The sequence below is a fragment of the Bos indicus genome, chromosome 11 (assembly GCF_029378745.1).
Source record: "Bos indicus isolate NIAB-ARS_2022 breed Sahiwal x Tharparkar chromosome 11, NIAB-ARS_B.indTharparkar_mat_pri_1.0, whole genome shotgun sequence".
In the NCBI taxonomy this organism is placed as follows: domain Eukaryota; kingdom Metazoa; phylum Chordata; class Mammalia; order Artiodactyla; family Bovidae; genus Bos; species Bos indicus.
In genome coordinates, this window is record NC_091770.1 from 12,852,631 (window position 1) to 12,869,245 (window position 16,615).

The 16,615-nt window shown below is 41.2% G+C and overlaps 1 protein-coding gene across 22 annotated transcripts in view; it reads right to left on the bottom strand.

Annotated features, from left to right (window-relative positions):
* The window catches only part of DYSF (dysferlin), a 222,320-nt gene that overhangs the window by 26,309 nt on the left and 179,396 nt on the right, over positions 1-16,615 (bottom strand). For all 22 annotated transcript variants that reach the window (XM_070798437.1, XM_070798445.1, XM_070798453.1 and 19 more), the window contains 3 exons: positions 8,945-9,043; positions 3,046-3,174; positions 2,574-2,729 (listed from right to left, as the gene is read on the bottom strand). In XM_070798437.1, the coding sequence (XP_070654538.1) occupies positions 2,574-2,729; positions 3,046-3,174; positions 8,945-9,043 (384 nt within the window). The remainder of the gene's footprint in view (positions 1-2,573; positions 2,730-3,045; positions 3,175-8,944; positions 9,044-16,615) is intronic.

Sequence of the window (16,615 nt, forward strand, 5' to 3'; positions counted from 1 at the left end):
CATATATATATGTGTGTGTGTGTGTGTGTGTGTATGTATGTATCTGTGTAACCAACAAACCAACACATGATTCAAAATACAGAACATTTCAGTCACCCCAGAAAGTTTCCTCATTCCTCCACCCAATCACTCTTTACCCCATAAGCAACCACCATTCTAGTTTCTATTGTTGTTGCTATTGTTCAGTCACCCAGTCGTTTCCAACTCCTGTGACCCCATAGACTGCAGCACGCCAGGCCTCCCTGTCCCTCCCTGTCTCCCAGAGTTTGCCCGAGTTCATGTTCATTGCATCAGAGATGCCGTCCAGCCATCTCATTCTCTGATGCCCTCTTCTGCTTCTGCCCTCAATCTTTCCCAGTATCAGGGACTTTTCCAATGAGTCGTCTGTTTGCATCAGATGACCAAAATACTGAAGCTGAAGCTTCAGCATAAGTCCTTCCATTGAATATTCAGGGTTTATCTCCCTTAAGATTGACTGGCTAGACCTCCTTGCTGTCCAAGGGACTCTCAAGAGTCTTCTCCAGCACCACACAGTTCAAAGGCATCAATTCTTTGGCATTCTGCCTTCTTTACTGTCCAGCTCTCACCCTCCATACATGACCACTGAGAAAACCATAGCCTTGACTATACAGACCATTGTCAGCAGAGTAATGTCTGTTTTTCAACACACTGTCTGGGTTTGTCATTGCTTTCCTGCCAAGAAGCAACTGCCTTCTGATTTCATGGCTGCAGTCACTGTCCGTGGTGATTTTGGAGCCCAGTAAAAGGAAATCTGTCACTACTTCCACCTTTTCTGCAGTACTGGGGCCAGATGCCATGGTCTTAGTTTTTTTAACATTGTCTTAAGCCAGCTCTTTCACTCTCCTCTTTCACCCTCATCAAGAGGTTCTTTAATTCCTCTTCGTTTTCTGTGATTAGAGTGGTGTCATCTGCATATCTGAGGTTGTTAATGCTTCTCCCATCTATCTGGATTCCAGTGTATAACTAATTTCTATTACTATAGACTAAAGGTTCATTAACATCACATAAATATATATATATATATATAATATTTATATAATATATATATTATATATATAATATATATATATATATTATATAATTATATATATATAATATTTATATAAATATAAATAATATACCTGCAAAAAACAAGAAGCAGCTGCCACTTGCCAGGCCAGCAGCCCCATCATGCACACCGCCCCAACATGTGCTTCTAGCCTCTGCTCCACCAGTGGAAATGGGGTACCCAAGTCCTCCACATTCCCAGTCCACTGCCCCCCTTAGGAAAGGGTGGGTGGGGGCCAGGCTCATACCCCCAGAAACATACCAGTTTGTGTGACATATGTGACGGGGCCAGGCTGGGGTCCTGTCTGTGACCTCTGCTTCAGCCAATAGAAAGGGAGAGAAATGGCCAGATGTTTTCAGCCCAACCTAGCCTCCTACGAGCAGCAGCATTCCCTCAACTAGCCTCAGAAGCAGCCAGGGCCAGAGTGCTTGGGTCAATCTCGGCACCAGGAAGGGCTGAGGTGTAGGAACTTGACCACAACCACATCTTGGAGGCCGTGGATGGTGCCTGGGTTGGGACCGCTCCATCCCGCCCTGTGATCTCCCAGCAGGGCAACGGAGCTTTTCTCGCCTTGAAGAGCAGGGTTGCAGGGATGGGACACGAGGGCCCTCCCACAACCTAGGACACAGGCTAGGCCTGCACCTGTCTAAGGGGACAAGAGAAGACCCTAGCTCGCATGTCTGAACCCCACGGCCCCTCACTCTGCCCCAGCTCTTCCTCTTTCTCTCTCTTCACAGCCACACTCTGCCCCTGCCCCTGTTTCCCCACAGCTCCAGACTCAGGCTCTCCCTCAGTTCCACTCCTTCACTCAACAGTCAGGATTAGAGGAAGTCAGAGCGGTGCTCGACTCAGGCATAAAATTTAAGGGAAGGACAAAAACCTTTAGTAATCAAGATAAACATTTTAATGTGATATTTTAAAAATTAAAATCAATACCAACAGTCCATGATGAATAAAACATCAAAATTTTGTATAAAGACAGGACCAAGATTATTTGTTTTTCCTTCTACCCCAGGCTCCACCATGGCCAGGCTGGCATAGCTGCCCATCGTGTTCCGTCCCTCCTTCTTGCCTTCCCATCCCACCCTTGAAAGTCCCACCAACACCATTAATGTCCCTTGTCCTTATGCCTTATCCTTGTGCTAAACCTATGCTAAGCAGTTTGCTCCCAAACTTTTCCCAATGTTTTTAATTCCTAAAATATGGTTTTCTTCTCCCTCCCCACCTATTAAAACTTAATTCTCAATCCTTAAGAATTCTATTCCTTCCAGAAAGTCTTCCTTATTGTCCCGAAGTTGTGTACTGCCTTTGGGCTTTTCTGACCTCCTGGAGCACTTGGCCTTGATAGAACTCCAACACCATAACATCTCAATTTTGTCCATGTTTGTCTGGTTTCCCACTTACTGTGAACTCCCTGGGGCAAAGATTATATCCAGATTCTGCAGCCTCTTGATACCCCAGCCTGCTATTTATTCTAGGGGAGGTGAGAGCTCAGGGATGTTACCTTCCCATTGGGATCCTTGGGCTGCAGGCCAAACGCCCGGATAATGTAGACGCGGACCAGGCATTCCTGGGGCCCCTGGGAAGCCAGCTGGTGGAACTGCCTCGGGGGCAAGGGGATGGCTGGGTCTTCTGGGAGAGGATAAATTTTGAAGAGTCCCTGAAAAGAAGGAGGGGTCAGCTTTCACTTTCATCATCATTGTCACCAAGACACTCACCACTACATCCATTACTCTCAAATCTGTCAGAGTCATCACCACTGTGATTATGAAGCCCAATGCAATCCCATTACCCCCATCAGATTCTGCATCAGCAGCTTCAACGTCACCACCACCACCTCCATCACCCACATAGCCACCAATCTCAGCACTGGGGTCACTGCTGATGTTACTACAGTACTTCTGCCCCTCCTTCACTCATTGCTGCTACTCCACAGTTGGGACCCCTGGGCTAGAGACATGTCCTCAAGGACTTACCTTAAACTCCCCAATGACTGATGGGTCTTCAGTCTCCTCCTGTGTCTTGCCCCGGTAGAGCTTGAATGTATTACAAAAGTCAGACAGGCCCTCAAAGGCCTTCACATTCTCCAGGGATGTGTCATAGACCTGCCACATGTGGGGACGAGAGAGGGGGACAAGGGAAAGAGAGAAGTAGAGGGACAGCAGGGAAAAAGGAAGCATGACAGAGTTTGAGTAACAGAAGGGATAGAAAGAAAAATGGCGGGGGGGACCAGAAGCAGTTTAGAGAAAAAAAGCCAAGAGGAGGGCAGGTTGGTGGGGTGGGTGGAGGGAAGAGAGGGGACCAGCAAGAGAGGCAGAGAAGGAGAGGAAAAGGATGCAAGTCATGGAGATGAGATGAGCAAGAGAAAGGGGGGAAAAAAACAGGAGAAGGAAATAAAAGGGGAAGACATTTGTTCAGCACCATTGAAAAACAGGGTTTTCTGATTAATCCAATATTCTAAACACCCAAGAGTCATCATGTACATGAGTGGTGCATTTCTTGAGAATAAGATCACAGTCAAACACATAAATGAAAAGTTAACTGACTTTTTATTTGAACATCAAAGACAGAACTCTAGAAAATTCACAAGTCAGCAAAATGCTGAGTGCCCAGGATGTCCAAATGGCAGTGAATCAAATTTCTCTCCTCTCAACAGCCAATGATTTTTACTTGTTAGAGTAGTGCTTAGATTTAAATGAAGCGGTGGTTTTCTAATATAGATGATAAAATGTACCTAATTAATAGTGATATTAACCCACTCAATATGCATGCTTAATTGGTATATCTGAAACTGACCAGCAGGATAGTCGGCCCTCCACATCTGCAGATTCCACACCCAGTTTCTTATTTCTGCTTCTAGTTTTATTATTTTCTTCTTCATACTATTTTAAGCATTTTCTTTCTTTCTAATTTCTTCAGTTGAAATTTTAATTACTTTGCTCCCTCTTTTCTGATAAGGAAAACACTTAAAATTGCTACTGCCTTAGCATGACCCCGTTTATTTTGATATATAATGTTTTCATTTTCCTTTTCTTGGCATTCCATAATAATAGTCTCATTTTTACTTTTTTGATCTAAGAGTTAGATGTATAGTTAGTTTTCATCCTTTTGTTTTAATTAACATACGTGTTCAAGGTTATAAGCTTCCTCTGAATACAGCTTTAACTGTAAGCACTAAGGTCTAACATATAGTGTTTTATCATTGCTTCCCAAATATTCCACAATTTTTTTTTATATATTCTCTTTCACCAAGAATTGTTAGAACAGAGTTGCTTTCTTTTTAATTTTTCAGATAGAATTTTTTTTTACTTTTGAGCTTGTTATTAATTTCTAATTTTAGGGCCTTATAAGCAGAAAACATTGTCAGTAGTACTTCCATTTTTTAACTTTGTTAAGATTTTCCTTATGGCTTATTACGTGGTCAATTTTTATTGCTTTTATTCATTTTTATTGGAGTATAATTGCTTTACAATACTGCATTAGTTTCTGCTGTGCAGCAAAGTGAATCAGTTATACATATATCCCCTCTTTTTGAGATTTCCCTCCCATTTAGGTCACCATAGAATAAAATAGTAGAGTTCCCTATGCTAGACAGTAGGTTCTCATTAGTTATCTATTTTACACATGGTAGTGTATATATGTCAATTTTGTAAATGTGCCATAGGGGTGTCTCTATTTTCAAGCCACCAGGTTCAATAAGGCTAATAATACTCTTAATAATAATTACTCTGGTATTCTAGAGTGGAATTATACAATGCTTGTCTTTTTGCAACTAGCTTATTTCACTTAACACAATGTCTTAGAGATTCACCCATGTTGTAGCATGTATCAGAATTTCCTTCCTTTTTAAGGCTGAATAATATTCCATTGTATGTATTTACCATATTTGGTTTATCCATTCATCACTCAATGGACATTTAGGTAATTTCCACATTTCATGATTTGCAGTTTTAAATAATATCTGTCAATTCTCCTTATGTCTATAACACGACTATCAGTGTCCTTCCTCTCTATCCCATCCTCTTTCATCCTTTACTCCATTCATCCCCTAGGAGTCCCTCCAAACAGGCTCCTGGGAGCCATACTACCCGGCTCCTCAGTGTGCTTACCTGTGTGTCTGCCGCAGCTATGCATGAAGGGCGGCTTGGCTGAATGTCAAGTGTCTGGGTCACCTTTTCTCTGCCTGACGATCCTACACATGGTGCTTTGTCATCTTTGAGTATTAAATGTCATAGAGAAAGTGAAGCCACTTTGATTTATTTCCTTTTTTTAATTATTTAAATTTTTGTGGAGAGAGAAGATATGACTATCCAAAGGATGTTTTTCTTTATCTCTAAAGTTCAGTAACTACAGTGGGAATAGGTCCCCGAGTTGACCGATCTGGGTCAATCTTTTCTGACGTTCTGACACAGCAGAACTTCTAATGTGCATATTCAAGTATCCTTTCAGTTCTGGTGAAGTTTTATTAAACTATTAACTGTTTGCTTAATTTCATTGTTTTGGTTGTCCTCCTCAGAGACTCCAGTTATGCAAATGTTGGATAGCCTTTCCCTGACTACTAATATCTGTCACTTTCTCGTCATCCTTTTATAATTACTTACTTCCGTTTCATTCTGTCCCCTGCGCCCCTTCCTGTGTTTTCCAGCGTGGCCGTTCTGCCCCTTGCTCCTTCCAATGCCAGGTTTTCTTCTTCTCTCCTGAGTCCCGCTTGCTCACACTTCACCCCTTCTCCTCTCATCCTCCCTTGAGTGCTTTCATTTCTGTTTGCATTCATACTGCCCTATTTCTAAAAAGTTCACAGCAAAGTCTTTCATCCCCTCTGCCCCTTGGAGACACTTTTCTGGTGGGTATCTATCCTCTTCTTCTGCTTAACTTTTGTTTTACATTTTCTTTTCTTTTTTCCTTAGATTTTTAAAATAATTCTGTACTATTTCTTTTCTTATTACTTGTCACTAAATGTGTTGAATTTTCCTAGACCAGTTATTTCCTTAGTTCCCACAGCAAAGGCAGGCTGTTCCCTATAAATGTGGCTCGTCCACGTGATTCTTGTGTAACTCCACCTTCTTTATTTCTCTGATCCAAACCAGATCTAAGAGGCTTTTGCCACCAGCCTGAACCTGTCTCCAAATTTCCCATGTCCATTGTTGTGAACAAAGAATATAAGTTTTATATTTTACAGTAAAACTTCAATTTCAGGAATTATATTTTTAACTGTTATGAAAAGCTTCAAGCACACACAAAAGTAAAGAGAATAGATAATAAGTCCCCATGAATCCATAAAGTCTGTCTTAAATAATTATCAGCATTCTTTCATTAGGAAGTATGAGGTTTTCTGATGTCTGCTACCACCATGACCTTTCATCATTTTCGTGCATCTTCTCTTCATTTATGGCCGAGTGGCTTCTACCCAATCTCAGTTGCCTTTGGACAGCCCTTACATGTATTTTGGAGTCTGCGGGTTTTATTTGTTTCCAACTTTTACTGAAAATGAAGTTTGTGGGTTTGAATGATTTCCAAGAGAAAAAGGGAAAAACGCTGACTTATGCAGCCATGTTCATACTGGAAGTCCCAATAAAATATTTTTTAAATTTCCAAGTGGTTGGTCTTTTTGTTTAAACTTTTGTTATTAATTTCTCATTTTATTGCATTTAAATCTGCCTTGTATGATTTCTGTTTTGGGTAACTTATTACTAAACTAATATGTGATCAAGTTTTCTAAGTGTTCTCTGAGCATTAGGAAAAATGTATTTTCTAATTTTTAATTATTTTTGTTCTCTATTTTAAAGCTACTTGATGTAGCTTAGAAAGTGTTTGCCTTGTTATTCATATCTTTCATTTCCTTATTTATTGATTGCCTGTTTCATCTGTCTAAAAAAAAGGTACATTAAAATCCCACTGCAACTTTAATTTCTGCAGTTTCATACTTTCACATTTATTACTTTATATATTCCTATCCACTTTTGCTTTAAGGATTTCTAAGCTTTACTGTTCCATACATTAACGTTTAGAATTTTTGCACTGAGATGTACATCTTTCATTTATACAAAACACTCCATTTTGCTTCCTTTGCTTTTGACTTTAGTTTCAATTTGTTTCCCCTTTCTTTGCACTTATTTTGTTTGCCAAAATATTTGCTTTTTTAGCCATTCTAAATTGTATTGCCTTAGAAGTGTCTTTTAAAGGTAGTATAATGAAATTTTACTTTTGCTGTAGTCTAAGAGTCCTTATCACTTAGTAAAAGAGTGTAGCCCATTTTTATTTATAGGAAAACTAACATTTATTCTTTTTCTGTTGTTTTTATATGATTTCGTTTCTTCTATGCTTTCTTGCTGTATCTTCTGTTTTCTATCTTTCCCTATTGAGACCATGAGTTGTCTTTTCCCCTCTATGATAAGTGATTTCCAAACGGTGATTTGTTTCCCCACCCACTGTGTACTCCATTCTCTCCATAATGCTACAACGCTATTTTTCAAAGACCCATACTGCTGGTGGTGGTTAACAGTCCCTAAAGGATCAGTGTTTCTTCCAGGTCTGCTTCCCCCCCAGAAACAGGTTGAATGCATTTTGTTTTTAAATAACCCACTTTCACTTGGAAACTGCCAGAGAGCTCCTCAGAGAGGTCAAGCAGGTGGGCTGGGTGCCAGTTCAGCATCTGGCATCTGAGGAACCAGCGAGGGTGCCTGGGCCATGGGCCACCCTGGCAGGAGTCCTCATTCTTACATGGCTTTTCTCATTCTTTTGGCAAGGCCACAGGACCACATGCCAGACTTAATGTGTCGGACCTTCTTCCTGGTACACAAATAGTTCTGTCTCTTTGCCCAGCCTCATACACCCACCTACCAAGTCAACAAAGAACTTGCTGCCTGGGAAGGCCTGAGCCTTCTGACCGCTGGTGCCCTGAGGCTCATCTCTGCCCTCCAGGTCTCCAGATACAATCACACAGGGGCCTCCAGCGTGCCAGAGGCAGCCCTTGCCACCCTGTGAGATGGCCTTCCGGAGTGACCACCCACCACTTCAACGACCCTCAAGCTCCCTTCATCCAGTCCCCTTTAGGGAGCTCCTTGGGGTCTTCTCATGCGTCTGACAACCTTTGCCCCTCTTGTTCTCTAGGAAGGGCTGCCAGGTTTAGTAAGTGAAAATACAGGACACCCAGTTAAATTTGAATTTTGAATTCCATATTTTTTTTCAGATTCGAATAAAATATTATTCATTATCTACCTGAAATTCAGTGTAACTGAGCATCCTGAATTTTACCTGGAAACCTCTTCCAGGACACTGTATAACTTTCTTCAAGGAGCAGTTTTGAGTCACCTCTGGTTATCTTTTTTAAAGGAGTCTGCTTTTAAAAAGTACAACCATATTTGTGGAATTTCCTCAAAATACCAGAATTTGGCTGACTCACTCCTGGTTTTGTGTTGTTCTTGAGGCTCTGGGGTTTTTTTTTCCACAGAAACAGAGTTTACCATATTTTTATATGTGCTGGGTAATTTCTATCCTAATTGCAGAGGTGGGGGAGTCAGAGGTACATTCTCACATTGACTTTCCTTTTCATTTTCATGGAAAAATTTTATAATAAAAAAAGTTCAAATAACTTTAGAAGAGACGGAATAGTATAACAAATCCCTGAGTACTCATCTTCAAGCTTTAATAATTCAATATTTTGCAATTTTTAATATTTTGAAAATCTATCAGAGGGCAACCCACATCATCTAAATAACTCATCCTTACTTTTCTTAAGCATTTAAGAAAGTTAAGCAGATCCCAGGTAGCTTTTCACCAATAAACATGTATGTATAGATGCATATTATCTTTTGGTTGCAACTCCTGGTCCCCAGGGACCACTGGACTGAAGAGGACATTGTGGAGAGGGCTTACCTTTAGAGTGTCAAAGTCCTTCTCTAGGTAGGACCCGCACTTTTCGCTCTCCCCAATTGAGGCAAAGAATTTGCTCCACCAATCAATGAACTCCTCCTCCTGAGTGGGTAGAAAACGAGAAACAGTTTCAGAAACAGAACTTGCCAAGCAAGGTTCTTCTGGATGAACACCAAGCAAGGCTGATGGGCTGGCCTGGACCACAGCTCTCTCCTGCTGGGTGAGTTCAAAAGAGCAAAGAACTGGAATTCCCTGCCTCTTTAGGGGCCAACTGCACAGTCAGGAAAAAGGTCTTCACACCTGCTTGGTGTTGAGAAGCAGAGGCTCTCGCCCTGACTCTGCCCCACCTTCACCATGTGCTTCTGTTAAGCTCCTGGGGCCTTCCTTTTCCCTTCTATGAAGTGGGCTCTTCATCACAGTCCCCCCTGCATTCCAGGAGTATACTGAGGCTAAACTCAGACCATATGTTGGATAACTCCTTGGGAGGAAATGTCAATAAAATATTATTTATTAAAAAATTACAGTAGACCCAGGAAAACTTAAGACACCAAAGAACTATTCTGATCCCCAACCTCCAGACTCCAGCAAAAAATAAAAGCTTCCAAAATCATAACTTAGCCTCCCCCAAGGTCAGATCAGGGCAGAGCCCCTGAAATTCAACAAATGCTAAGTGCTCATTATTTTTAAAAAAAATACTGTGCTAGATGGGAGAAATGAGGTGAGCAGAAAGGAAGTTTGGGATAACACATTCTCTGCCCCTTCACATACTCATATTTGTGGGCAAAAGTGGGCAGGCCTGTTGGGGCCCACACTGGTGTCGCCCCATTTTTAACTTCTCCTACACGTGGTGTGTCTGCAGGCCCTCTTGGGTCTTGTGTCTAGAATGCTCCTTCGGCTGTGTCCTGTCCAGGTGTCCCGTTGCTCAGGGAGTCAGCAAGTTCCCTGAAGGTGGGATTGTCACTCTCCCTGGACCTCCACCAAAATCCCACACAGGCCCAGGCCCTGGGTCTGTGCTGTTGGTTCCAGTAAAGCTCACCCAGTTCCATGGGAAGGGCACTGGACAAGGCATCAGGAAGCCCACTCTGGGGCCTGCTTTCCTCCTCTGTATGAGGCGGTCAACTAAGGGATCTCCCAGGAGCCTGCTCTGATTCTATAAAATGAACTGAATTCCATCATGAGTTTCCGGGAATGCTGGTGCTCCCTTTAAACCAATGCCTAGCCCATCCAGCTCTAGGTTTTCAAGGGTGACCCAAGATGGAGGCAGGCCAATGGAACATGAACAGGTGGAGTGGGGAGAGGGTAAAGTGAGGTTCTCAGAGTCTCGACCCATTCTGGAAGTATGGCCCTAGCATTGCCTGTGTGGCCAGAACGTGGTACCCAGACACACAACACTAGTGGACGCCAGAGCCACACTGAGTCTACAGAGAATCTCTGTCTGACCAACTTACCAGAAGGATCTTCTGCAGCCAGAGAGGGGAAAAGAGGTTCAGAGGGGTTAAGATACAGAGTAGCAGAGCTTTCAGAGTTGTAACCATTCTCAAAAAAGCCAGCAAGGCAGACACCAGTCCTGATGTTTTAAGTCCAATTTGAATAAAAGAGATGATGGATGAATAAACATAAACACACACACATATCAAACTCATACAATCACTGACACATGAAAGAACATATTTACACACTCATGCCCAAGAGACATATATATGCTGAAATGCACATATACCCCCCACACCACAAAGTACACACGCTAACACACGGGCAAATATGTACACAGAGGTAGGAGTGGTCACAATGGAATTCACGTTAGCTGTTTGCTTCCTCCTAAGTCTATCTTTTCTTCCCAAGATCAGATACTTCAAGATTTGCCTTTATGACTCAGGCTCAGAGTCAGGCATAAACAGACAACAACCAGTGTGTTTTGTACAAAGAAATGACAGCAACACAATAGTTGTGGGAAAGTTATTACATTTCCCTCAGTCTTGAAAAACCAAGTAAATTTTTAAAAAGAAGAATATGGAAACAGAGAATCTGAGTAATATGATTAACAGTGTCATTTAAATAGACAAACACCATGTATTCCAAAAACGGAACTTATACCTTCTTGTCCAGTACCATTGGAGCACTTCAAAAACATTAAAAGCCACAAAGCAAATGTCAATAAAGTCCAAGGAATAAATCCATTATCAGTCACACTCTCTGATCTCAATGTAATAATAAAACTAGAAACGAATGAGAAACTCAAAAATCCCAACCTTTCAGAAATTTAAAGATGTATTCTTAAAACTTTTCTGAGTCAAACAAAAAAACAAAACTAAAATCACAGGTCCTTAGAAAATACCAACAGTAAGAGGGCTATGCCTTAAAATTTAGTAGCTAAGTCTGTACTCAAAGGAAAATTCAGTCTTAAATATTCTTGCTCTTATACAAAAAGAATGAAAATAAATAATCTGATAATTTTAAAAGTTAGAAAAAGGAAAATAGGAAGATCAAAATTTGAAAATGATGAGTAGAATTATGGAGGATATTGTAACTGATAATCAAATCCCAGAGCAAACTTTCAAAAAGGCCAATAAAACAAACATTAGATTATTTATCAAATCTAATGTTAAAAAGTAGGTACACCATTAGGAATAAGATCAAATAAAAAGATATTATGGAGAGAATAAAAATATTAAGAGATTTGCTACACCCAAATCAGTGGAAAAACCTTGGAAAATCTAGATGAAGTAGGTAACTTTCTAAAAAATATACAAACTGCCAAAATTGATTCAAATGTAATAGGAAATATGAAGAGATAACTTTCTGAAAGTGGAAGAGATCTCAGAGAACTACCTCCAAGACTTCAGACCAAGGTGGTTTCTTTGGAGGCAGTTTCTATCAGTCTTTCAAAGAAAAAAATGATCACTGCACAGCACAGAAAAAAGATGAGTTTCCTCCATTCATTTTGTGAAGGCTGACCAGGACACACACACACACACACACACACACACACACACACAAATCAGTCCCATTCCTGAATCACAAGGTAAAGATCCTAGATAAAAATACTAATGAATAGATTGCAGCGGTATATCTGGCATGGTCAGGTTGGATTATTCCAGAAGGCAGGAGTGACTCAGTATGAATAAGCAAAGACAGAAAACCCAAATGATCGTCTATAACAGAAATTTGCAAACTATGGCCCAGCAGCCAGCCACTTGGCTTTGTCATTTACATATTGCCTGTAGCTGCCTCTGAACTATAACAGCAGAGCTGAGTAGCTGTGATGGAGACCCTATGACCCCAAACCTAAAATATTTACTATCTGGCCATTTAAGACAAAGTTTGCCAATCTGTGATCTATAATAGGCAAAAATGAAGGGGATGTGAGACGTTGTTAAATTCTTCAGTTATTTCTAAATGAAACTCTCATGAATTAAGAATAAAAGGGAACTTTCTTTGCATTACAAAGACTATCTTCAAGCAACAGCCAGCATTGTACTTAACAGTACCAGGCTTTCTTCCAGAAAGGAGTCTGGATCTCACAGTGTTCAAATCCTGTCACTCCTAATTGTGTGAGCTTGGACAAAACTTCTCGGTGCCTTGAGTGTCTCATCTGTAAAATGGAAAAACACTAGTACCAATTTGATAGAGTTATTGTGAGGAATAATGAGTCATATGTATAAAGTGCTTAGACAGTGCCTAGCACTTAGTGTTACCAACAACACTGTTTTATGTGGAGCAGGTTAGCTTCTGGCCAAGGACTGGCTCTCTCCCTGACTGCAGGAGCATAGCTGGCCACAATCTCTCCAGAAGGCAATCTAGCTGCATGCTCCTATAGCCCTAAAAATGTGCCTACACTGTGATCCCTCACTCCAATTCTAGAAGTCTATTCAAAGAAGGGAGATATGTATAAAGACTTACTACACTTTTAACAGGGAAAAGCAATTTAAGCATCTGACAATAAGGAACTTATTGGGGTAAATTGTACATCCATGTGATTAAAACTTGTACAACAACAAAAAATGATGTTGTAAACATGTTTACTGACATGAAAAGTTATTCACAGCTGATGAGATTTGCAAAAGGTTAAAAACTGAATAATGAGAATTCTTTTTAGTTAAAAGATCTAACCCCAAATGTTCACAGCAATTATCTGTGAATGATAAAATTACAAATGTTTTATTTATTTCTTTTATTTTGTGTATCACTTAAAGTTTTATAATTTTTGATTGTGTACATGTATTCCTTACATAATTTAAAAACTGAAACCTTTTGAAAATAAAGAACAACAGGATACTTCAAAACATACCACCAAGAAAATGAAAAGATAATTCACAGGAGAAAATATATGCCTGTGTGTATCTGATAAAGGATTTATAAACAGAATATATAGAAAACTCATACAGTCCAAAAATCAAAAGACAAACAACTCAATAAAAATGAGCCATGGATTAAAATAGACATTCCTCAAGAGAAGTTATACAAATGGCTAATAAGCACACAAAGAGATGCTCAACATCGTTAGCCATCAAGGAAATGCAAATAGAAACCACAATGAAAGAACATTTCACACCACTAGGACGCCTATAACCAAAAAGTCAGATAATAAAAAGTGTTCATGAAGATGTGGAGAAACCAGAACCTTGTTTACTTCTGGTAGAAATTTAAAGTATTGCAGTCACTTTAAAAACCAGGGTGGCAGCTCCTCAAAAGATTAAACGGAGAGCTACCATATGACCCAGGAATTCTCCTCCAAGAAAAATGAAAACTTATGTCCACACAAAAACTCATACATGAATGTTCATAGCAGCATTATTCATAAAAGTCCCAAAGTAGAAACAATCCAAATGTCTATCAATGAAAAGAAAATGTGATGCACCCAAACAATGGCACATTATTTGATAATAAAAAGCAATGAAGAACTGATAGATGCAACAACATGGATAAACCTTGAAAATGTTATGCTAAATAAAAGAAGTTAATCACAGAAGACCACATATTTCATAATTTCATTTACATGAAATGTCCAGAATAAGCAAACCCATAGAGACAAAAAGTAGATTAATGGTTGGGAGAAAACGGGAGACAATTGCTCTTGGGGTGCATTATTTCTTTTTGGAATAACTGAAAACATTCTGAAATTGATGATGGGTGCCCCACTCTGTTAATAAACTAAAAACCACTAAATTGCACACTTAAATAGGGGTTTGTGTATATGTGGATTATCTCAAAAAAAGCTGTTAAAATAAAAAAGAACAGATGATAAAACACAAGCAGATAACCTCTAAAAGAAGAACAAAAGCAGAAATCAGAGTTTAAAAAAATTTTGAAGAACTAGCAATTGACCACCAAACAGGACCTAAGTCTTACCACACTCAACTTTCCCCAAGAACTCTCAGCTGTAATTTCTTCCTCCCTCCAAGTTCCAGGTGATTTCTATGGCTGGTTCTCCTTAAGCACACTGGTGAGAAGCAGAGCCAGTGACCTTCCTAACCCCTGGTGAACCCAGCTGACTGGCTGCTCAGTGGCTTTCGTCCCCTTTTTATCCTGCATCCCACAGGGAAATCCTCTTCCACTTGCCCTCATTCTTGACAGAAATCATACGTGTTGCAGAATCATAATTTACATCCTAGCTGGTTTATATTTCGCCCCTTTGCCCTCCCCCACTTGTAAGTTCCCTGGGCCCTCTCTTGTTCCACTGTATTTCTGGCCAACCCAACCTAGGTTTAAACCCAGCTCTTTCCCATCACATCCAATGCAGCTGAAAAAGAGCAAACCAGAGGCTGGTCTCACTCCAAGCTCGTGTAACAGCCTCAAAGGGGCCCAGTGTTGCCATCCACTCCATCTCAGCTCCCTGGGTCTTTGCTCTCCTTCCTCGGAACACACCAGCTCTCCATATCTTCTCCTTTCTGCCCAGCCCTCTCACACCTCCTCCTTGTCATCACTCTGTGGCAGTGACCCTGCTTCCTCTTTCTTTTAAAACAGAAGCATCAGAAGAGACCACCCCACCGCTCCACAAGCGCACCAATACTGGCATCGCACCTGTCTTCCCTCCTGCTTATGAAGTGACTCCGCTTGCACCCTGACCCAAGGCTACCCCTGCACTCATGCCTTCTGATCCCCTCAAGGACGTGATCTTCTTCACCCTCTCCTTGTCATCACACTTCCTTTTCTCCTGGATCGTTCCCACTGGTGTTATATGTAACACTAGTTTCCATTATTTAAAAAGAAAACTCTCCAATCCCAATTTTGGTTCTCATCTTCTTTCCCCTTTTACAGAAAAACATCTACAGTTGTCTACACATGTCTCTAATTCTTGTTTTTCCATTCTCTGAGCCACCAAAACATGGCTGTCAAGGTCACCGAGGACTCAGGCCTCATTAGTCAACCAGCAGTAGTATCTGATGTAGGCAGTCACTCCTCTGTCTTCTGGCTTAAAATGATGTCTGGCTGGGAGGCTCCCTTTGCCTTACAGAGCATTATAGCCATGGTCCTCCCACCCTACTGGCCATACCATCTCAATTTCTGCTGATTCCTCCTTGTCACCTGAGCTCTGATCACTTGAGTGGCCCAGAGCTCCATGCTCAGACCTCTTTTCTTCCCCACCCACTCTCAACCCCCGGGACTCTCCTGGAGTCTGGTGTCTTTAATAACATATACACTGAGGAACCCAACATGACTCTCTCCAACCTGCATGACTCCTCTGAACTCCAGCAGCCTATTTAACATCTCCAACTGGACATCTAATAAGCTTCTTGAACGTACCATCTCCAGAATCCAGTTCCTAATCACCCCAAGCCACCTGCTCCTTCTACAGTCTTCCTCATAGAAGCAAGTACAACTCCTTCCTTCCAGATGCTTGAACCAAAACCCCAACAGTCACTTTGGCCTCTTCCTCATGCCCCACATTCCATCCATCATCGAATCCTATTGGCACCCCCTTCAGTACACATTTGGAACCAGACCGCTTCTCCCTGATCACTATGGCCCCAGTCCCCATCACCGGGACCTATCGCAACAGTCTCCTAACTGGCCTCTCTGCTTTCTCTCTTGCCCCAAAATCTATTCTCAACACAATAGCCACACACATCGGAACACGTCGCCTCTCTGAGCAAATCCCTCCAATGATTTGCCAACTCACCCAGAATAAGGCCAAAGGCCTTACAACAGCAAGCTATACCAGCCCCTCACACCTCCCGCATCTCATGTCCTCCCATTTCTTCCTCACTCATGCTGTTCCCACCCCAATGGCCCACCCAGTCCATGAACCTTGCCAGCACTCTCAGGCTCCTCCCATGAGGAACTCGATTCCTCCCACAGATGGAGCCATGGGTCACTTCATCACGTCCTTCAAGTCTTGACTAAATATGATCTGTTTTACCCTCCTTACTCACCTTATTTTAAATCATGATCCATCTCCCAGCAATTCTCATTCTCCCTTCCTAACTTTTTCTCCCTAGTAATTATCATCATCAGGCACTCACTCCATATATTTTTTTTAGGTTCTTGTTTATTATGTCCCATAATGGCAGAGATCTCTATCTTTTTTAACACTATGTCCTCAATCCTTAGAACATTACCTGGCATGTATCTAGAGGCCAGTAAATATTTGATGGATATATGAATGCCTAAACAGCCAGGGGTGGGAAGGCTGGACCCTTGGCTTTTAAATTTCCTAAAGCAGATAATGTGCCA